This window comes from Rattus rattus, chromosome 9 (genome assembly GCF_011064425.1).
Source record: "Rattus rattus isolate New Zealand chromosome 9, Rrattus_CSIRO_v1, whole genome shotgun sequence".
Lineage (NCBI taxonomy): Eukaryota > Metazoa > Chordata > Mammalia > Rodentia > Muridae > Rattus > Rattus rattus.
The window spans coordinates 56,640,993-56,664,147 of NC_046162.1; the positions used below are offsets into that span (position 1 = coordinate 56,640,993).

Sequence of the window (23,155 nt, forward strand, 5' to 3'; positions counted from 1 at the left end):
GCTAGCTCCCCGGGGCGGGGCGGGGCGGGGCGGCGCAGCGAGGGCGGGGCGTGGGGCGGACGGAACCACCGGGGCGGGGTGGGGAGGTAACGGGACGGGCGCGACCATGGCTCCGTGAGGCAGCGGGGGTGGGGATCGGTTCGGGGGAGGCCTGGGGCCGCTCGCTGGTGCGCTGACTCCGCCGCCCCCCCTTTCGCCGCCGCCGCCGCCGCCGCCCCGGGCATGTCGTCCAACTGCACCAGCACCACGGCGGTGGCGGTGGCGCCGCTCAGCGCCAGCAAAACCAAGACCAAGAAGAAGCATTTCGTGTGCCAGAAAGTGAAGCTATTCCGGGCCAGCGAGCCGATTCTCAGCGTCCTGATGTGGGGGGTGAACCACACGGTAACCAGCTTCCCCGTGCGCGCCCCCACTCCCTCCGGCCTCGCCACGCTCGCCCCGCGGGTGACGCCTGCAACCCCTCCACCGAGCCACTTGCATGCCCGCCCACCCGTGCACGCTGTCCGGCCGGGCGTGCACTCCCCGTTCGCCACGCGAGGCCTGGTGTCCCCGTGCTATGCCGTCGCCGTCTCCCCTTCTCTCCAGCCCCTCTGGCTTCCTGCGTCCGTATGCTGGCTCCGTGCAACCCCAAAGCTCCTAGGGAAGGCCTGGGTGCTGCAACGACGCTGCTTCTACCCTCAGCGTGTTTGTTGCATGGCTATTCCTCTTGTCCCTTATAACTGGCTACCAGATCATTGCTCAGTTGACAGGGCAAGTGAGTCTGGCTTGCCTGAATATTCCCGTTTGTGGTCCTTTGGTTGGTGTGGCTGCTCAAAGTTTCCCATCTTCTAGGCCTCCTTGCCCCTGGCTTTGGAAATCCTCTCTGGGTTTCCTTTTCTTCTTCTTCTTCTTCTTCTTCTTCTTCTTCATGAAGACGTACCAACCAGAGAAGCAGAGACTTCTCTAAACCACAAGCACTTGACTTGGGTCCCCTTGGATGAAGGATAAGTGTGAACACAAGGCCCAAGGGAGTGTAGACTTGGTTATAGAAATAATGTGTCTTCCCCGTTCTGTGGTGTTTCAAAGACATTGACTACTTATGTATCGTATGGTTTTCCAGGATGTGGTAATGGTGATTATTGTCCCAGATGAGTGGTCCTTTGGGTCCTGGGTGCTTTGGGATTGTGTAGCTGCCTCTGCCGAGAAGTTGGCAGTGGACAGTGTTCACTGGTTGACTTCGTTGATGTGCTGTTTGTTTAGGGTTTGTTCTCTTCCAGCGGCTTGCTCCTTGCCTTCTCACCATTTCTTTGTGAGTCCCTACACTGGGAGCAAACAGAGGAGTTGAAAGGACCCGAGGTGTTAACTTCACCAGCATTAAGTTTAGAATGCTGGAAATGAAGGGTCAGGTTTCCTGTGGGTTTCATTCTTCAGGCTCCCCGACTTTTCTGAACGCTTGAAATTGTCCACAAGACCAAACAATGGTCAGCAAGACTTCATTTTCTATTACTTTAGCAGAAGACCTAGAGGGGCCTTTGGCTGGAGATTGAGGAACAACAGCCCAAGCCAGTGTCCCTTAAGGAAGAGTGTGTGTGTGTGTGTGTGTGTGTGTGTGTGTGTGTGTCCCTTGTTGGCCTCTTAGTCTTGGGTGTGTTAGTGTGTCCTCACTGGGGTGAATGAGTCTCCTGGCAGGGTAGTGTGATGCTTGGGTCTCTAAAGCTTTTGGAGGTCAACAGTGAGCAGAGCTTGTTCCTCTTGCTTCCTGCTGCTTCTGGGGTCATCTGACATTTCCAGGGAAACTGGGTCAGCAAACCGTGAACCCTGCATCCCTTTCTGGGAGTCCCTCCTTGATTTTATTTGACATCCTGCGTCTCACTAGAAAGCATCCTGTGTACAGAGAGCTGGGAGAGGAGGCCTGAAGCTGGGTCCCTAATTTCACTCGTGAGACAGAAGCCTTTGGCCCAGGGCAGCTTGCCTGTGCTCGCTGTAAGATACAGTTCCTTGTCCAGCACCGAGAGGCTCTGTTGGTTAGTGGTGGTTCTTGAGTGACAGGTCTTTTGTTCCTTTTACTCTCTCAGCCATGACCAAGGCTAGATGAGGGTATGGTCTTGCTAGAGAGCCTGAATATGTACTGGGAGAAGGGGTGTGTGCACGTGTGTGCACGTGTGCGCGCGCGCTGTGCATACCAGTTCCCGGGATTGTATATGGTATTTGGTGTTCTCATGGGCAAGCAGTAAGTCTGCAAAGACCTGGGCATCTGATGGAAGACTCTGAGGGCAAGAGGGCATGGTGGTCATTGATTCCCTTGGCTAACTTTAGGAAAGTTTGGTGGGCTAGCTGGAAAAGCATTGCCTTTGGGCAAGAGCCACAGGACTCTGAACACAGGTGGGAGGTGAGCTTTGAAGGTCAGTCAGTTAGCTGTCCTGCTTCCTTCTGGTCTACGGTAAGGTGTAGAGGTACCATGTGAGGTACGTGTGCCCAGTAGGCCATCATGCCTTGCCATTTCTCCAGGGCATCAGGGCCCAATTGGTCCTGGTGGGTTGCTGGCCTTTCTTGAAGGTCCCTTTTCCTCAGAAACTTCCTACACCTCTTTGCCACTTAAGATTTCAGACACCGCCTTTCCTTAGGTCTTCAGGTTCTCAGTGTTTGAAGCCTTTAGTCACGTTGCTCTACAGCTAAAATGGTGTATCAGATGCAAATGCATATATTCTGTGACAAAAGCCAGTCACCTTCTCATGCACTAGTTAGTTGTTTCCTTTACCTCTGAATGGAAAAGAGAAACCTTTCTAAAGGGATTTATTTTTGCTCCAAGAGAGGCATTTGAACTCAGTGTTGTCATGAGAGTCCCTGGATAAGACCTGCAGGCCCTTGTGTTCTTCAATGAAGGCAAAGAGGGTAGGAGAGGAGGTTAGACCTAACAGCAGCAGCACCAGTGAGGAAAGAAAAAAACACCTGGGGGTCTTGGTGGATGAAGCACAGTTCAGAGGGTCTGGAATAGGGAGTAAGTTCTCTCTGAAGGAGCACAGTGCCAGTACGGGAAGGCTGCCCCATCTGGTGTTCCTTGGTCCCTTTAGGAACCACGTTAAGTGTGGAACATCAGAGGGAAGAGTAGTAGCAGTCAATGGTAACTTTGTATTTACTCATCTGAGAGACCGCCAGCTCTTCCTCAGAGTGGCTACACCATTGCACATTTCCGCCAGCAGCGTGTGATGTAATTGCTCCAGATCCTTGTCAACACTTGTTACTGTCTTTTTTAGAACAGGCGTTCTAGTGGGTGTGAAACAGTATCCCATCGTGACTTTGATTTGCATTTCTCTGGTAACTAGTGTGGTTAAGCATCCTTCCTTCCATATGCACTGGCCATTGTATATTTTCTTTGGAGAATGTCTATTAAACCCTTTGTGTGTTTAAAAACAAGTTGTGGGGGCTGGAGAGATGGCTCAGTGGTTAAGAGCACTGACTGCTCTTCCAGAGGTCCTGAGTTCAAATCCCGGCAACCACATGGTGGCTCACAACCATCTGTAATGGGATCTGATGCCTTCTTCTATTACTCATATACATAAAATAAGTAAATATTTAAAAAATAAATAAAAACAAATTGTGATTGTTTGTTTTTGTGGTCCTGGTATATGGTTATGAAGATCCTTGTTCATTCTACGCAAGGACTTTTTTTTTCCCTGTTCTTTTTCTTTTCTGACTTTAAGATACAGTGTCATATCAGGCTTCTGAAGAAAAAGTAAGGCTAGCAACCCACCAGGAGCAATATAGTCCTGATCCCCTGGCTCAAGCTGGCCTCAAACGCTCTGTGTTGCCTCCCTAGCATGACCTTGAACTTCTGAAACTCTTGCCTCTACCTTCTGAGTGCTCGATTTACACGCATGTATCCTTACTCTCAGTTTTAGCAGTGCTGGGTGTCGAGCCCTAGGGCCGAGTAGGTTTATGGGAGGCATATTCTACCGACTGAGTTACATCCTCAGCCCAGGTTTCCACTTTTGTTTTTTTTTATTTAAATGGAGTCTCATTAAGTTGCGCAGGGCAGCCTAAACTTACTCTGTATCCCAGGCAGGCCCTGGATTTGCAGTCTTCCTGAGCAGCTGGGAAATCCCCACCTCCACAGGGCCCCGTTTATTTTCTTTTGAGCCAGGATCTCACTGTACGGCATGTAGTCTTCCTGCTTCTTCCTCCCCAGGGCGGAAGTGTGAGCCACCGTGCCCAGCCTTGCTTCTTACTCAGCTTCCTTCGTCTCTATTATTTATGCCCATGGCTCGTGGAATTAATCATGTGGATAATCCAAAAACCACTTATGCGAGGAGATGCAACAGACTTGCCTTCCGTTGTGGTGTGCTTAGCCTGGCATTCAAACGGGTCTGTGTCCCATGATGCACTGGATGCTTTGAAAGGGGGAGAAGTAGGCTCAGGACCAGGCAGACTTACAGTAAAGCAAGCACCTATCTCCTGGGACCTCTTCTGTCCCAAAACTTTAAGTTCCCTTTGTCTACCAAGTACAATTTATTTTAGTAAAAAACCTCTTTTTAGTATGTGAGGCTTCAGAGTATGACCATGGCTTCAACAGCTAGCCTTAACCTGTCCCATCTTCCAGACAGGGAGATGTTGACACAGTTACAGGGTCTTGCTTGCCTCCCCTGGGTTTATCTTTCTGCTTGCCTCATCCTATAGACCCCCAGCTCCCCCCACCCCCCATCCTGGATCCTTCAGCTCAACGTTTATCGAGCAACATTTTATTTCCCATCCTGTGCTAAGGGTCCCCAGACATGGGAGAAATCAGACATGTGAGGAAATAGTTACCCGGCCTGAGGTGGCTCTGCCTCACGTAAAGCCATCTGCTGCCAAGCCTGACCATAGGCATTCAGTTCCTGGGACTCATGTAGTGGAGGAAAGAGAAAAATGGCTCCTGTTAGTTGACCTCTGACCTATGCCCTTGTACCTCAGGACCCATGATAAACAGTAAACAAATTTACCCTGGATGGGATACTTGGTGTAAAGAAGCACACAGGCCTAAGTAATTAATTTGCCCTGGGGGAAGCAGGGAGCCTCTGAGACAGGACAGTCATTCAGCCAGATCTTTTTGCTTTTTTTTTTTTTTTTTTTTTTTTTTTTTTTTTTTTTTTTTTTTTTTCTGAGCTGGGAACCGAACCCAGAGGCCTTGTGCTTGCTAGGCAAGCGCCTACCACTGAGCTAAATCCCCAACCCCCATTCAGCCAGATCTTGAATTGTTCTCTTGGTTTTCATTCCTTTTACTTAGCCTCCCCCCATCCCACCTCACCCCATCCCCCAAGAATGACTTCCTTTTCTTTGATGTGTATGGTGTTTTCCTGCATGTAGTGCCCACAGAGGCCAGGAGAGGGCATCAGGAGTTCTGGAATTGAAGTTACAGGCTTTTGAGTGCTGGGAACTGAACCCGGGTCCCCTGTAAGAGCTGCAGGTGATTGAACCACAGAATTACCTCTCTAACCCTATGTCTTCTCCATCCTTATTGGTCTGCTCTGTCAAACGAACTGTTGCAACGGGCCCAAAGAGGATCTCCTTGTACACTCAACCGGGCATGCATGCACACAGAATAAAAAATGGGAAGACATAGTAAAGAAAACTCATTAAATACACTGACGTTGCAGTCTTATAAAGCCTCAACCTGGGATTTAGTCAATACAAGCAACTGTTACTTTGATCAGTTAATCTTCGTATTTGTACTGGGTGTTGAACTCAGAACCTTGCTATTCTTTTTTTTTTTTAAAGATTTATTTATTTCATGTATGTGAGTACACTATCACTGTCTTCAGACACACCAGAAGAGGGCATCGGACCCCATGACAGATGGTTGTGAGCCACCATGTGGTTGCTGGGAATTGAACTCAGAACAGTCTTCTTAGCCACTGAGCCATCTCTCCATTTTTTTTTTTTTTTTTTTTTTTTTTAAGATTTATTTATTTTATGTCTGTGAGTACACTGTAGCTGTCTTCAGACACACCAGGAGAGGGCATCAGATTCCATAACAGATGGTTGTGACCCACCATGTGGTTGATGGGAATTATTCTAGGCCAGTGCTCTAATACTGAGCTACATTCCCAACCCTTTAGTTTATTTTAAAGATTTATTTATTATGTATCCAGTGTTCTGCCTGCATGTATGCCTGCAGGCCAGTAGAGGGCACCCGATCCCATTACAGATGGTTGTGAGCCACCGTGTGGTTGCTGGGAATTGAACTCAGGACCTCGGGAAGAGCAGCCAGTGCTCTTAGCACTGAACCATTTCTCCAGCCCTATTTTATTTATTTATTTGTTTGTCTGTCTGTCTGTTTAAAACCCTGGCTATCCTACTACCTCAGCTCCTCTTCATTTTATTCTAAAACATTCCTGTGTGTGGAGGTTAGAGGACAACTTTCAGGAGTCAGTTTTTCCAGGCTCCACGAGGGTTCTGGGATGGCGCTCAGGTCACTGGACTTGGTAGCAGGTGTCTAACTGCAGCCCACCCACCTCCTGTGCCCCTCTTTAAACTCTTTGAAACACTTCTTTCCTTTCCTTCCTTCCTTCCGTCTTTGCTTTTGTTTTTGCTTTTTTTTTTCCCCTTTTTGAGACAGGGTTTCTCTGTGTAGCCCTGGCTGTCCAGGAGCTCACTCTGTAGACCGGGCTGGACTCGAACTCGCAGCGTGCTGTCTCTGCCTCCCAGTGCTGAGATTTAGAGACCTGTTTTTCGAAACTGCCGATGCTGGCCTTGAACTTACTTGGAAGCCCAGTGCAGGCTGGTCTTGAACTCGTGATCCCTCCAGTTTCGGTCTTCTAAATGGCTAGGCTGAGAGGCCTACACCACCAAGTCCGATTAGTTAGTGGTTATTTATTAATATCCATAGCATGCTGGTCATTTACTCATCTCTGCTCTATCCCCACCCCCTCACCCCCGTCCTCCGCAGCCCCTTAACCTCTGGCCTGTACCCTCCCACATGTGCCTGCACTCACTCTTACTGCTCCAGAAACACGCGCTTGGCTCTGGCTATCCCTCCCACTTGGAATTCCTTCCTCTTAGCCGCCGGCGCGCTCTTTCCCACTGCCAGACAGAGTTAGCTGTCCCTCAGTCTGTCTTCTCATCTCCCGTTATATGGAGCACAGCTCCAGGGCTCATCACACTGCTTTTGTTACCCGGCTGTCCTCCCAGCCACATGGAAAAGATGTCTTTTTGTTTGTATATCCCGAGCTTCTGGCACACTCCTGGCCTGAAGTCAACGAGTTTGGCAGAGACTAAACCAGATCAGGAGAGGTATTGAATGCCAGGCTAAGGAGGTAAAACTTTGCCCTGGGGTTGATGAGGAACCGGGGAAGATTTTTAAGCAGAGATGTAACATAATCTTATTGTAGAGTCTTCCAGTGTCAAGTGTTCTTGGCAGTGCTGGGAGAGGCCTAGCTTCCCTGTCTCTAGCCTGATGTACGAGGGCCAGGGATCTGCCCTTAGAGCCCCTGCTCACATCTCGCCATGTTCCCTACTTGATCGTGTGCTCTCTGAGAGTCCCTACTTGGGGTTTGTTTCATGATCCCCATAAGAACATGAGTGTCTTATTTCTTTTGTGTATACAACATCTCCCTCCCCTCCCCCCTCCTCCCACACAGATACCCAACATAGAAAGACTCATATAGTAGCTATTTCAATAAGTGCTGTTCAACTGAAATCGAATAGAGCTAGCTCTCTGGGGATATAAAACTTAGTACAACTAAGGGAGAGAAAGGACTTCTGGTCTCCAGAGTGAGTCACCATCTGTATTTGTGACTCCACGGAACCAAAGGTGAGATACAGTTGTTCACTGTTGTGCTCTCTGAGTTTAAAAGTGCTGTTGTTACACCGTATACTCACTAATAAGGATGGAATTGAAACCCAAAGATCGCCAGCTTACAGTCATTTAAACTGTGTCACAGGAAGAGCTAGACAGAGGGCCGGAGAGATGGCTCGGTAGTTAAGAGCACTTGCTCGTCCAGAGGACCAGAGTTCAGTTCCTAAGCTTCCGTGTCTGGCGGCTCACAACCTCCTGTAACTCCAACTAAGGGGATTGATCCAGCACCCTTTTCTAGCCTCTGTGCACGTGCTAATCACGCCCCCATATACACGTGCAAGCACTTACACATGCACACACACGTATAAGTAAAGATGGGTGTTAAAAAAGAAGTGTGCAGTGCTCTTGCAAGGTCCCGAGTTGCGAATTCCATTTCCAGCACTCACGATGAGTGACGACGCCCTGCTACCTGTTCACAACAGCTCCAGAGACTCTTCCACCCTGGTCTAACCCCTCAGGTCCCTATACTCATTATGTACACACACCTATACGCACAGACATACACACAAATGCATAGGTAAAAATAAAGCTTTAACAAAAAGATGCAGAGGATGAATGGGTAAAGCATCCCTTAGCAGTACCTGTTAGAATAACTCAGCCTGGTCCTATTAGAGTTATCAGTTGTGCTGGCTGGGCTGGCGCACGCCTTTAATCCCAGCGCTCAGGAAGCAGAGGCAGGCAGGTCTCTGAGGTGGAGGCCAGCCTTGTCTACAGAGGGATACACAGAGAAACCCTGCCTTAAAAAAAAAACAAGCCAATAATAATAATAATAATAATAATAATAATAATAACAACAACAACAACAATAATATAATTGTGGTTAATATACAGTCTTCTAGTTCCAGAAGTATCAAGCCCTGGCCTTAGTACCAAGTTGTGTCTTGTATTAGTCCAGAATCAATTTGTAGCAGGGTCTGTAGTGCTCGAGGGTAAAGCATTCTCTGAGCCAACGAAATGTCTTCCTAATGGAGGTTTGGACTGGAACAGTCAGACTGAAGCTCAGCATGGTGCATGTGGATGATCAGGCAGAGAGAAGCAAAGAGGCACCGGGATCACGGTTTGGGCCAGCCTGGTCTACCTATCAGATGCCAGGTCAGCCAAGACTACATAGGAAAGGCTCTACCTCAGACGAAGCAAAAAAAGAAAAGTCAGCGTTGTCTAAGAGGTAATTCTGAACTGCATTTTCTGTCTTGCCTCTTTTATTTTTTATGAGTTTTGCCTTACGTTTTTATGAGTTTGTTTTCTGTGGCTAGGGCCTCACCTCCGCCTGGATGGCCTGGAGCTGGCTGTGTAGACCAGGCTAGTCTCCAACTCAGATCTTCCTGCCTCTGCTGCTTTCCAAGTGTTGGAGTGTAAGGCGGTTTGCCCTTTGTTTTGGATGTCTGCTTGTGATACTCTTCCAGTCTGACTCACCCTCGTGCCTCTGCCTCTGTCTCCTTACTGCCAGGTCTCCAGGCGTGTGCTAGCCCACCCTAGGATCTTTCTGCATGTCTCAGACTGTCTTTAAACCCGAGGTTCTCCCTCTTCAGCCGTCTGAGTGTCTATTTCTCCTTTAACTGTTAGAGTGAGGCTTGGAATGCCAGGAAAAAGGAAGTGGGGTAGCCATGAATCGACTGATTCTCAGGCTGGGATTTGACAGTCGGTTCTCTCTCCAGCATCCTTGCACTGTTGACCAGAGGAAGGTGTAGCCAGTGAAGGGCATCACACCTGGGGACGCTGGGAATTACAGAACCGTCTTTATCAAAGAAAACTGTGCATACAGTAAACCCCATGAATCTTTAGTGGACAGTGTACTGACTTTTGACAAAAAGTATATGCTCATGTGACCAAACAACATAGGTTTTTCTTTTTTTTTTTATATTTTGTATTTGTTTTTGCAGTGCTAGGGGTTGAACCCAGGGCCTTGTGTTCGCTAGTCAAACACTCTGCCACGGAGCTACGTGCCCAGCCTTTGGCGCTTTGCTTTATTTTAGACAGCCTCATACAGCTCAGTCAGCCTTGAACTCTTGATTTTCCTTCTCCCAAGTGCTGCCACCCCTGCCATGACTCCAGGTCCTCGATGATTTTGATCACCCTGGGACATGCTGCTGTTTCTTTTAAGTTTGGCTTTTTTTTTTTTTTTTTTTTTTTTGAGACAGGGTCTTTCCTCGTAGCCCTGGCTATCCTGAAACTTAAGTACTATGTAGATCAGGCTGGCCTCGAACTCACAGAGCTCTACTTCCCTAAGCCTCCACAGTGCTGGGATTGGTTTAAAGGTGTGCCACCATGCTGGGTGTTGGGAGGGGGCCATGTTTCCTCAGTCCCTTTTGCTCCTGGCTGTCTGCAGCCCACACAGACGGTAGTGTGGGATTTCTGTTCAGATCCCTGTTCTAGGGTTTCACATAAATGCAGTTACTGGGGTGTGCTTTTTCGTCTGTTCCTATCAGGGTTTGGGTTTTGCCAGCCATTGGTTCAATAGCTCCCACATTGCGTTCTCTCTCTCTCTCTCTCTCTCTCTCTCTCTCTCTCTCTCTCTCTCTCTCTCTCCATCTTCCTCAGTTTACTCATACTCATAGGTGCATTGGGCTTTTCACACACTCTGGGAAAGTGGTTCACTGGTCCAGTTAACTTGACACTTACTCCATCATCTGACATTTCTAAGTAACAAAAATTCAGAACATAAAAGGAGCAGTGAATTAAATGCCAGGCCCCCATTTGTACTCCTGATGGAGTCCTAATGACTGTAGGATCTTCCCTTCCTGCCACATGGGGCCTCAAGCAGATAACAGAGGGCCGGTGAAGAAGATCTGGGAGGCAGAGGCTGTGCCCTTCACCCCCAGTCCATTAAGTCATGACTTAGGCTTCCTCTGTAAATCCTGAATGCATTAGTGGTGGCTGGGTTGAGGGTCAAATGTCAAATACTCTGCTGTGATGGGGGAGGACATCTGTGGCTAATTAGACCACTAATTGACAAAACAAGATGGGGAAGTGCAGGATCCACTCTCGGCACTGCACCAATGGGGAGCCAGCTCCCTTCTTCAGGCCTTGCGTGTGCCTTTATGTGCGCGTGTGTGCGCGCGCGCGCGCATGTGTGTGTGTGTGTGTGTGTGTGTGTGTGTGTGTGTGTGACACACTGAGAAGGTTTATTTGCAGTAGAGGCAAGGCATCGTCCTCCAATTCATCATAAGCAGGTTGTTGTATGGTGAACTGATCTAGCTTTCTTCATGGGGTCAAAATGAACCAGGGCCCAGATGTTTAACAACTCTGTTCATTGTATTCTTTTTTTTTTTTTTTTTTTTTTTTTTTTCAGAGCTGGGGACCGAACCCAGGGCCTTGCGCTTTCTAGGCAAGTGCTCTACCACTGAGCTAAATCCCCAACCCTGTTCATTGTATTCTGCTTGCCTGCCTGCCTGCTTGTCTGTCTGTCTATCTATTTTGAGTCATGGTCTTAGTATGTAGCCTTGGCTGGCATGGAGCTCTGTAGACCAGGCTGGTCTTGAACTCACAGAGATCCTGCCTGTGTCTGACTCTAGAGTGCTGAGATTCAAGGCCTGCAACACCACACCCCATGACTTCAAATTTAATCCTTCTGAGATACAAGTTACACCCACTCAGGTCCAGCCAGCTTTTTTCTCGCCATGAGCTAATTTCCTGAATGACCCCCACTTTGTATTAAGATAACCAAAGGCTTCACTAGGCATCAAGGTTGTAGGGCATTTATCCGTTAATGCATTTATTACAGTTGACAAATATTTTCTGAGTAACTGTCGTGTACAAGGGCGCCATGATGGAGTCCCCAAAGGTCAAGTAGGTGATCTTTGCTAGCACAGTCAGTGTATGGTCTGGCATGTGCAAAGTTCTGGATTTGATCCCCAGCATGGGAAAGAGGAAGACCAGCTATATGGCATCGCTTAGCTGAAGTCCAGCAGAACCACGAGGTTCATAAGTATTAACTGAAATATGTGGTAGGCCTGAGGAGCAGGGGAGGCCTCAGGGAACAGGGGAGGCCTCAGGGAACAGGGAAGCCTCGGGAACAGGCGCCGTTTGAACTCTTATCAGGGAGGAGACTCGGACAGGCGGAGGTGAGTCTGAGAAGAGCAGAGGGCAGAGGGGGAGAGAATCCGGATGGGGATGCATTCGCTCATCTCAGAGGCTGGGGCCTCCTGGCTAAGGCTCTCTCTTTACCCTTGCTTTGCAGATCAATGAGCTGAGCAATGTCCCCGTCCCTGTCATGCTAATGCCAGATGACTTCAAAGCTTACAGCAAGATCAAGGTGGACAATCATCTCTTCAATAAGTAAGTGGTCTCCCGGGGCAGGGGCCTTAGGTGTTGTGGACAACCTTTCCTTCCTTAAAGCACCTGACACTCTGTCACAAGCACACTTATTGGCTGAGTTGACCAACGGACCTGGAAGATACATTTTAAAAATGTGATTTCCCCATGCCCGCTCCCTTCCGTAGTCCTCCAGTGTCCCTCGGGAGGGACGCGTGGCTGGGCACCCCAGCTGATTCACCCAGGAAGGGAGAGCTGAGAGCGGAGGTAGCTAGTGAGCTGAGGCAGGGGCTCTGTCTTCCTCTCAGTGCCTGGGCTGGATGTAGCCAAGTCCTTTGTTCTTCCACCAGTGTGGGGTAGAATAAACCCCAGGCAGAGCTTGGTGCCCAACGTCACTACCCAAAGTCTTGTCGCTCTGCAGCCTTTCGGATGTCAGACCAGTGACTGGAAGCTGTCTACATTTCTGGAGGCCTTCCAGTGGTCATCTCTTACCTATTGAGGATCTACTCTAAGACATTTTTTGTTTGTTGAAACAGGATTTGTCTATGTAGGGTGGCGTGGGCTCCCTATGTAGACTAGGCTAGCCTTGGATTTCAGTAAACTCCTGCCTCTGCCCCATTAGCTCAGGGACTGCGGGTATATGCCTGACATTCAGAGTGGCCCGAATCCCACTGTGTGGACAAGGTTGGGCTCAAACTTTTGGCAGTCCTCCTGCCTCAACCTTCCGAATGCTAGGATTTTAAATGTGACACACTACACCCGCCTTCTAAGCCTTTTCGTTATTACTGCCACCGCTGCTTTGAGACAGAATCTCCTGTAGCCTCGGTTGGATCTCAGTTTGGTGCCTTGACCCTTTGACAGCCATCTTGCCTCCACCTCCAGGTGTTGGAGTGCAGGCCTTCACCCACGCGCCGGCTTCTAAACCTTTTCTGCAACCTTAGTTTTACACTTCACCATGTGGGCCACACCAGAAACCTTTGGCACTTCCACCATCTCCACTCCCACCATCTCCACTCCCACCATCTCCACTCCCCATGCTCCACTCCCCATGCTCCACTCCCACCATGCTCCACTCCCCATGCTCCACTCCCCATGCTCCACCCCCCATGCTCCACTCCCCATGCTCCACCCCCATGCTCCACTCCCCCATGCTCCACCCCCCATGCTCCTCCCCATGCCCACTCCCATGCTCCACCCCCCCCCATGTCCACTCCCCATGCTCCCTCCCCATGCTCCACCCCCATGCTCCACTCCCCATGCTCCACTCCCCATGCTCCACTCCCCATGCTCCACTCCCCACTTCCCATGCTCCACTCCCCATGTTCCACTCCCCATGCTCCTCTGCGCATGCTCCTCCTGGGCCCTGCCGTCCCTTGTCCTTTGTCTCCACCGCCTCACCAGTTGAGTGGGCAGTCACCCCCCCATTTTTAGACTGTCAGCCCAGAGGAAAAGCTTGATTTCAGACCATCTCAGTGGCCTTTCTCTGCCAGAGTGGGTAGGGACATCTTGTTCTAGAAGCTGTCTGTGTTCAGAACAACCTCCCAAGTGTCCTCCCAAGGAATGGCAGCAGCTCCTGTTTCAACAAACAAACGAAAATTGGCTTAGTGTAGGTCCTCAATGGTGCTAGGTAACGGATGACCACTGGAAGGTCTCTAAAAGTGTTGGGACAGCTTCTATTTGGTCTGACTTGCAGTAAGCCGCGAAGCCAACAGTGTGAGGTTTGGGTAGTGACACTGAGCATCTCCGGCGCTGCGGTGTGAAAGGTTAGGGCCCCAGGGGCTGACATCGCACGCCTCCCATCCAGGGTCTCCCACCCCACGAGCATCTTGGTCCAGAGCAGAGCACTCCAGCAACTGTCTTTCATCTTTGCTTTCCTTCTTTTCAGTCGTTCAGGCGAAATGTGCAGTAGACAACAGTGCTGGTCTAGGAGATGTGTGGGGAGGCTGCAGGAGGGGCCGTTTATTTTGATTTTCAGGCAATCCAGCATTGTGGTATAACCAGAGGGCCTCAGTCCAGAAGGGAGCCCCTCAGTCTTCCCATAAAGGAAGCGATGGGGAAGAGTCTCATTTCCAGATGGCCTTCTCTGTCTAGGAGTCTGGCCTTGACTAAAGTGTAGCATAGTTTTGTAAAGACCTGATCCAGGGCTGGCACGTAACTGGGTGGTAGGACACTTGCTTTGGTGTGTGGGGCCCTGGGCTTGGTCCCTAGGATCACAAAAAGCACAAACAAACTCAAAAGCCATATTCCTAGGCAACTGACCCAACACCTCTTCAGTACAAACCAAGCGTGTTTGTTTGGGGTAATATGGCCCAGGCTGTTCTAGAACTTAGTAGGTAGTTCAGGTTGGCCTTGAACTCTCCACACTCCTACCTTAGTCCCCTGAGTGCTGCTGGTGTTACAGGTGAGCACTTGGGTCAAGCCACCTTTACCTTTGGAGTCCAGGCAGGGATCCTTGGATACAGCTATTCCAGAATGTTCCCATGGCAGTGTCCCAGAGAGGAATGGCCTTTCAACGAGAGACCTTTCTAGACACTCTCGTTCCAGCATGTACTGGGTCTCACCTCCCATGAGATACACTTTTCTTTTTAATTTTTTAAAGATTTATTTATTTATTATGTATGAGTACACTGTCACTGTCTTCATGTGCACCAGAAGAGGGCATCGGATCCCATTACAGATGGTTGTGAGCCACCATGTGGTTGCTGGGATTTGAACTCAGGACCTCTGGAAGAGCAGCCAGTATTCTTAACCACTGAGCCATCTCTCCAGCCCCTCTTTTTAAGTTTTAAGGACAGCATACAAACAAACAAACAAAAAGCAATGAACTACAAGCGTACCGTTAGATGAATTCTTACAGGGATGAGGTGTAAAGTTCTTCCTGCCTGGAATCGCCTACAGTGTTCGTTGAAAGTGCAGATTTTGCCAGACATGGTGGCATGTGATTTTAATGCCGGTACTCAGGAGGCAGAGGCAGGTGGATCTCCGTGAGTTCGAGGCCAGCCTGGTCTACCGAATGAGATCTCCACAGAACCAACCAAACAAAAAACTAAAAAAACAAACCAAAAAAAAAAAAAAAATGCAGATTTTGGGACTCACTTCCAGACTTTCTCCAGGCCACGCACTGAAGGGCTCTGGCGTTGCTCAAGCTGAGCGAGGGCGGCTCACAGGGTCTGTGTTTGCCTTCCCCAGGGAAAACCTCCCCAGCCGCTTCAAGTTCAAGGAATACTGCCCCATGGTGTTCCGAAACCTCAGGGAGAGGTTTGGCATCGATGACCAGGATTACCAGGTACGGAGCTGTCTTGGTGCAGTGGGAGGATTCAGGGATGAGGGGGTCAGGAAGCCCCGCAGGACAGGCAGGGGGTAGAGTGTCAGCTATCACTGGGCTAACACATCTCCTGTCCCAGCTCACACCCACCCCGTGCCAGCAGACCAGGACTGGTAAGCCTTTAGGAGCCGCAGAGGATACTAGAAGGCTCCTGCCTTGGGGAGGGGGAGGGAGAGCATCAGGAGCGAGCTGTAAAGAGCTGTGTGGGAGCTGCTTCATTTCAGTCTGACATTCCCAGTCTAGGCTGAAGAACCTCTCCTTGGTAGTTTGACTGAGATAGAGCGTGCAAACAATGAGGCCTGTTAAAAGCAGGTAGGACAGATGAGCCAAGAAAGGCATCAAGGGTAACAGCCTACATCACCTCCTGGACATGGCCCCTGTCCTCCTGGTAGGCGGGGCGGGGCGCTTCAGAGCAGGATCTTGTCGGAGAAACCATTGGCCTATCAGGATGTCAGTCAGGACACCGGAGTCTGACTCAGCAGCCAGGGCTCTGCACCGAGCCTACCTTGCACTTAGAGCCCCTTCTTTCCTAGTACACAGCCTGCTAGTGAAGGAGGAGGAGACTTTCTTTGCCCTTAAGCAGCGGGACCATAGCTCAGTTTTTCAGTCATCTGTGCGGATAGCACAGCGGGACCAGAAACAAGTGCCTAGACCCAGGAAGCGCTGTTGTGAATCTGCTAGAGTTCAGCGGAGTGGGACGAGCCTTCCCTTCCCCCACTCTGGAGGACTTGCAGGCAGTGTCCTGAGGGGAGAGCAGACGCCAGGCCTGTGCCCAAATTAAGCCAGAGGGAAGAAGGTCCCTAGCTGAGAAGTCCTGAGGTCCCTCCAGCCCCTCTGCTGAGGCCAAACCCTGAACCCAGTCATAACCTGAATAGTCTGCTTTTCTGAAAATATCTTACCGTTTCTGCCACCCCTAGTCACTTGGCTCTGTTCCTTCCACTGTGGTTTGTCCCCTGTCCCTGGGCTGTCTCACCACATCCTCTCCGGGTCTGCATTGTGCCTCTTATAGCCTTTTGGGTGCTGACTGTGCTCCAGGCTGAAATGAGGGCACTGAGGCTGTTGTTCAAGGAGGGGACTCTTAGCTCATGCGTTCCCAGTGCTCGGGAGTCCCAGATGCTGCTGGGCACAGGGCTGCAGGACTGCGTGTTTCCACCTGGCTTACTGCTACAGGGCCAGGCAGGGAGAGAGGACAACTGGTTTGCACGACCTACTCACCCTTTTAGACTGGGGACTCACAGGGCATGCTTTAATTTAGCACCTTGTCTATCGAAGGTCAGCACTCCTGACCTCTTGGTATTGCTGCCCCAGTGCTAGTTCTGCCCCAGTGCTGCCCCAGTGCTGGTTCTGCCCCAGTGCTGTTTTTTTTTTTTTTTTTGTTGTTGTTGTTGTTGTTGGTTACTGTTGTTGTTCATTTGTCTTTTGAGTTTATTATGGAGCTCTAACTGTCCTGGAACCTGCTGTGTAGACCAGGCTAGCCCCAAATTCACAGAGATCTACAAGGCTCTACCTCCTGAGTGCTGAGATTAGAGATGTTATTTAAGATCCGTTTTATTTTTAATTACGGGTGTGTCTGTGTGTGGGTATGTGTGAGCGAGTGCCATGGCGGGCGCTCAGTGCTATTGGATTGCCCTGGAGGAGGAGTTACTGTAAGTGCCGGGAATAGATGTTTCAGACCACTCAGCCATGTCTCTGGCCCCTCCAGAGGGTTTGTGAGCTTGTTTTCAGGGATCTAGTAGGACTTTAGGAGATTGGGAATGGTTGGGCAAAGAACCTCTCTGTGAGCAGATCCCAACAGATGTACTGTTAGTTAGATCCTGGACTGCAGGGATCGCCCTGCATCTTATCTCCTAAAGTCCACATGCTCTCGTCTGTGTGCATGTCCAACCCTCTCTGGGCTTCTCTGTCTGAGCATAATGGGGGACAGAGGACCAGAGACAGAGCACAGGCTCCTCGAATTGTCTTCCGACATGCACAGATGAGGAAGGCCCACCTGAGGGAGGCGCTGGGAAGAGAGATGACATCATCCTTCCCTTAGGAGGTATTGTCAAGGGATGGGATCAATGCTTAGAAAAGAGGAGGCATACGTACCCATGGCTTCCTGAGGTGGGCCTTCCTTCCTAAGCTTGGTCTGTCTACCCATGTTCCAAGTGGGGAAACGTTTTTTATTTAGAGATGTATTTATTTTATTTAAGAGTACACTGTAGCTGTCTTCAGACACACTAGAAGAAGGCATTGGATCCCATTACAGATGGTTGTGAGCCACCATGTGGTTGCTGGGATTGAACTCAGGACCTCTGGAAGAGCAGTCAGTGGCTCTTAACCGCTGAGCCATCCCTCCAGCCCCCAAGTAGGGAAACTTTTTTTTTTTTTTTTTTTTTAATTTTTTTTTCGAGCTGGGACCAGGGCCTTGCGCTTCCTAGGCCACTCTACCACTGAGCCAAATCCCCAACCCCCAAGTAGGGAAACTTAACAGCTCCCTCGAGGCCATATTGCTTGTGAGGGTCAAGATTAGAACTCTGTCACCTCACACCGAGGCAGTTCTAGATTTTTAGAGCAGCTCTCTGGGTGAGAACGGATGTGTCATATATCAAACACAGAGCCTAGTCGGTGATCAAAGGTAGGAGCAACTCTGATTATCTGGAGAAGAGTCTTAGTGAGGGATTTGACCATCTTAAGAGAAAAGGGGTTCGGAAAGGTCCACCCTGGGCACCTCTGTCTTGGTGTTTGTCAGTCTATAGATGTCCTGAGTTGAAGCCAGAATGTAGGGATGGAGAGGTAGCTTAGCAGGAGGGTGCTTCAGCAGCACGTGCAAGGCCCTGGGTTCACCTCCTAGCACTGTGGGAAAGGGAAGGGAAGGAAAATAGTGTGTTTCTCATCGAAATCAACTGCTTTTGTTTGGACTCCTCAGAATTCAGTGACACGCAGTGCGCCCATCAACAGTGACAGCCAGGGCAGGTGCGGCACACGCTTCCTCACCACCTATGACCGGCGTTTTGTCATCAAGACTGTGTCAAGTGAGGATGTGGCAGAGATGCACAACATCCTAAAGAAATACCACCAGGTATGGTGAGTCCCAGGCCCGGGCTGTGGAATGCCACCAGGTATGGTGAGTCCCAGGCCCGGGCTGTAGAGGATGGGTTGGGAGAGGGAAAGAGAAAACTTCTGTGGGGCTTGATGGGGAGACCAGGTCCACTCTGGTAGTGGCAGGTCCTCCCCAGTTCATTAGTCCCTTTTCTCATTGCTGTGGCAAAACACCTGACAGAAACAGCTTAAAGAAAAAAAAAAAAACAAAAAAACTGGGGCCTATACGATGTCTCAGCGGGCAAGGGTGTTTGCCCCTGACCTGATATATTAGTTCCTTTTCTAGTGCTGTGGCAAATCACCGTGACTGAGACACCTTTTAGAAGAATTTATTTGGGCTCACAATTCCACAGGGTTAGCATTCGTGATGGTGGAGTAGAGGCGGCAGGCCTGGCCACTGGAGTAGGAGACCGGAAAGCTTACATCTTGAACTGTAAGCAGGAACCCAAGAGAGCAAACTGGGGATGGTGTGTGGCTTTGAAACCTCAAAGTCGGGGTTGGGGATTTAGCTCAGTGGTAGAGCGCTTGCCTAGCAACTGCAAGGCCCTGGGTTCGGTCCCCAGCTCCGGAAAAAAAGAAAGAAAAAAAAAAAAAAAGAAACCTCAAAGTCCACCTACAGTGACACACTTCTTCCACAAGGCCCCGCCCCCTAAAGCTACCCACGCAATGCTCCCACCTGGGGACCAAGTGTCCGAACATCTGAGCCTGTGAAGGCCATTCTCACCCAGCCCACCACACCTGAGGACTAGAATTCAGTCCACACGGTTGAAGGAGAGACCTGCAAGTTGTCCGCTGACTTCCACAAGCACGATAAGCAGCCAATCAGGTGTAATAGAAGATAAAAATGGAGGAAGGGCCTGTTCTGGCAAGGGAGAGGCAGGCTAGGAGCAGAGAAAGGCCGTGTAGGAAGTGGCTAGGTCAGGACACAGCTCCCGAGGACATGTCCCTGATGCCTACTTCCTCTAGCTGTTCCCACCTCCCACTTTCCCGATTACCATGTTTGCATCAGGAGATTAAACCACCCCTTAAGTCTGGCCTCATGTCCTCATGGCTGCGGAATAAACCCTGTATCCCCAGGCGTGTGGTTCTAATGTCTATGCACTGTTATATCTATATGAACCGTATGTGTGCCTGATGCCCAAGAGGCCACAAGTGAGTGTCAGAATCCCTGGGACTAGAGTTACAGATGTTGTGAGCTGCCATGTTGGTGCTGGGAATCAAATGCAGGTTCTCTGGAACAGAGCAAATGCTCTTAACCGCTGAGCCATCTCTCTAGTTCTTCCAGAGATGCTTCCAGCCCAGTTATGTTACCATCAAAGTTAACCATTATACCTGCTAACCAGGCATAGAGATGTGGTGAAGGGAACTTCTGATCTCCGATGTTAGCGCAGAAGCCCTGGGCTTTACACCACAGTATAGTCAGGGTTGTGGATTTGGGGTCATTCAGTTCTCCTGAAATCTTCTAGAACAGCCTGTGTTCTTAACCACTGAGCTCTCTCCCGAGCCCCTGCAGAGCCTGTGAATCTCAGAGAGCATCTTGGCTTGGGTGAGTCCCAATTGTTCCCAGTGCTTTCCTGGCTCTCAGCCCTCCTTGCTTCCTCTTCTCCATTCTAGTTCATAGTGGAGTGTCACGGCAATACCCTCTTGCCACAGTTCCTGGGCATGTACCGCCTGACCGTGGACGGTGTGGAAACCTACATGGTGGTCACCAGGAACGTATTCAGTCATCGGCTTACTGTACATCGCAAATACGACCTCAAGGTAAAGGGCTCTGTGTTCTTCTGCGGGTCCACAGCTCTCCGTGATTGGGAGAGGCTGCACCTTCAGCTGTTTGTATCGGGAGTGGGGAAGCACGCCTTTTAGTGGGACAGGTAACTCTACAGTTGACATGCCGAATTATTGTAGACCCGCTATCTGAAGTCTAGGTGACAGTAATAAAGAGGTTAGTTAAGCATATGTGACAGTTGATGCACTTCAGTTCCTGCCTATGGGATATGCACACCGCGGGGCAGGCTGTCCCAATGCACGCATGCTGGCTTCTGTCCAGTGCCACGCAGTGACCACACGGATGCATTTCTATACACCAAGAAGGATGTGCTAAGGCTATGAACTGGGGGGGTTGGGGATTTAGCTCAGTGGTAGAGCGCTTGCCTAGGAAGCGCAAGGCCCTGGGTTCGGTCCCCAGCTCCAAAAAAAGAACCAAAAAAAAAAAAAAAAAAAGGCTATGAACTGGGGTACTCTGCTGTCCTTGAACCAGGCTTCCTGATTTCTGTCCTCTCGTATCCTGTCCCCTCCCTCTGCTGCAGCCACACAGTCCTTCCCCTGCCGCCAGCCAGGATTTCATATATACTGTCTGAATAGATTCCCTCCCAGCATCCCTGTGCTCCTTCACACCTCCGCTTTCCCCTAACTAATCACGTCCTACTTCCCTTCTAGAAGTAGGCCTGGCCCCCGCCCCCTCCCACAGTTCAGGTCCAGGTCAGTGCTTCATGCCTAGAGTGTCTCCTTCCTGTAGCACTTAGCCCCATGGTGATGAGTGACTTGACCACCGCTGTAAGGAAGGTCCCGTGAGAGTGGGAACTGATCTATCCAGGGCTGCCTTGGTACTAAGCATCTGCCGTCTCTTTTGGTCACAGTCAGTTCAAGAAATGGCTGTGCCGGAGTGGCCATGGCGGCCTTCTGGCTCCTCTAAGATGCTAACCAGCCTACATCCATGGACTCCTTAACTGTCTCCAGTGTACATTCACATGCTCAAAGGAATTTGCCTCCGGGGCTGATTGCTCAGTGGGTAAAGCACTTGCTGTGAAATCACGAGGTGCCCTGCAGCACCCAAGAAAAGAGCCAGGCATCGGGTCGTTCACTTCTGATGCTAGACTTGGGAAGCAAAACCAGGAAGGTCACTGGGGCTTGCTGACCAGACAGACAGACAGACACACACACACACACACACACACACACACACACACACACACACACACACACACGCATGCACAAGAAAGGTGGCAGAGATCCAGCACTTGGGAGGCAGAGGCAGGCAGAGCCTGAGTTGGAGGCTAGACTAGTCTGCATAGTGAGTTCCAGGGCAGCCAGGGCTACCTAGGGAAACTGTGTCAAAGGCCATTTAAAAAGGGGTGGGGGGGGCTGGGGATTTAGCTCAGTGATAGAGCGCTTACCTAGGAAGCGCAAGGCCCTGGGTTCGGTCCCCAGCTCCGAAAAAAAGAAAAAAAAAAAAAAAAAAAAAAGGGGTGGGGGGCAGATGAAGACCCCCACTGTCAGCCTCTGGCCCCTGTGCACATGTACACGTATGTTATACACATGTGTATCTGCAAAAGGAGTTTGCCTCAGTGTAACTTCTGGTGGCTCTTGTCCCTCCAGGGTTCCACCGTTGCCAGAGAAGCCAGTGACAAGGAAAAGGTATGTGGTAGGGTCGCTTGCCTGGTGACACCTTCTGTTGTCCATATGTCGTGTCCCCTCTGTGACCCCCAGCCCAGCTCCCAAAGGTGCAGTCTGTTACCATGAAATGTCCTGTGTCATTAAGCACCTGCCTGCCCTTGGCATCCTCAGCACTGACTTCTGCCTTTGCTGAGTTCTTCGTGGTTCTGCTGGGATGGAGAAGGTGTCTGTGCCGTAGTCTAACCTGAGCTAGTCAGTAGTTCCCTAAGCTCTGCCCAGGCTCGGCAGGAGGGGGTCCTCCCTTCTGTCCTCAGTGTCTGGTGCACGCCACATTTGCTGTCATTGCCTGTCTCTCTCATTCGTCTCTGATGCTGTGCCTCTGTGTTAAAGACCCCTCCCCTCTGCACACTGCCCCAGCAGACTGGCGGCCGAGTGAGTCAGCCTCCCTAACCTGGCACCGCTGTTGCTCTTCCCAGGCCAAGGACTTGCCCACGTTCAAAGACAATGACTTCCTCAATGAAGGGCAGAAGCTACGTGTGGGAGAAGAGAGTAAAAAGAACTTCCTAGAAAAACTGAAGCGGGATGTGGAGGTACCCTCTGACTTTTGTCTTCACCCTGTTTACAGACCAGGAGCCCCTCTAACCTTCAGAGAGTGGAACTCACTGTTCCCAGCAGTCTGGTGAAAGGCGGTGTCAGCATGAGCCTCGCCTAAGACCTGTACGCTGGGCACTCCTGGGATCACACTGTCTCAGTTACTTTTCTGTGGCTCTGACAAAACACCATGACCAAGGCAACCGAGAAAACAAAATGTATCATTGGGCTTCTGGTTCCAGAGGGTTAGACTCCAGTGATGGCGGAGCAAAGGCATGGTGGCAGGAACAGCTGAGAGCTCACATCTGCCTGCAAGCAGGAGGCAAAGCATGTGATGGGAGTGGCCCAGTCTTTTGAAACTTCAAAGCCTACCTCAGTCACACACCTCCTCCAATAAGGCCACACCTCCTACCTCAAAGCCCACCTTAGTCACACACCTCCTCCGACAGGGCCACGCCTCCTAATCCTTCCCAAACAGTTCCATCAGCTGGGGACCTAGTATGGAAATATATAAACCCATAGGGACCATTCATTCTCATTCAAACCTCCACAAACCTCATTTTACAGGCGGGGCATTTGTAACCCAGTATGGACTGCTTTCTCCCCATGTCTTTGCTAGATCATTTCACACACAGAGCTCCCACGGTGGAAGGGCATGTAGCATTAGTGACAGGAAACCAGATGCTGAGGTCCTCCAACCAGCTATT

General features: G+C 50.3%; 1 protein-coding gene across 1 annotated transcript in view; it reads left to right on the top strand.

Annotated features, from left to right (window-relative positions):
* The first annotated feature begins 115 nt into the window (after positions 1 to 115).
* The window catches only part of Pip4k2b (phosphatidylinositol-5-phosphate 4-kinase type 2 beta), a 30,483-nt gene continuing 7,443 nt past the window's right edge, over positions 116 to 23,155 (top strand). Inside the window, exons 1-7 of the mRNA XM_032912202.1 lie at positions 116 to 381; positions 11,985 to 12,082; positions 15,248 to 15,344; positions 18,292 to 18,444; positions 20,079 to 20,225; positions 21,840 to 21,878; positions 22,334 to 22,447. Coding sequence (XP_032768093.1) covers positions 223 to 381; positions 11,985 to 12,082; positions 15,248 to 15,344; positions 18,292 to 18,444; positions 20,079 to 20,225; positions 21,840 to 21,878; positions 22,334 to 22,447 — 807 coding nt within the window. The 5' untranslated portion in view covers positions 116 to 222. The remainder of the gene's footprint in view (positions 382 to 11,984; positions 12,083 to 15,247; positions 15,345 to 18,291; positions 18,445 to 20,078; positions 20,226 to 21,839; positions 21,879 to 22,333; positions 22,448 to 23,155) is intronic.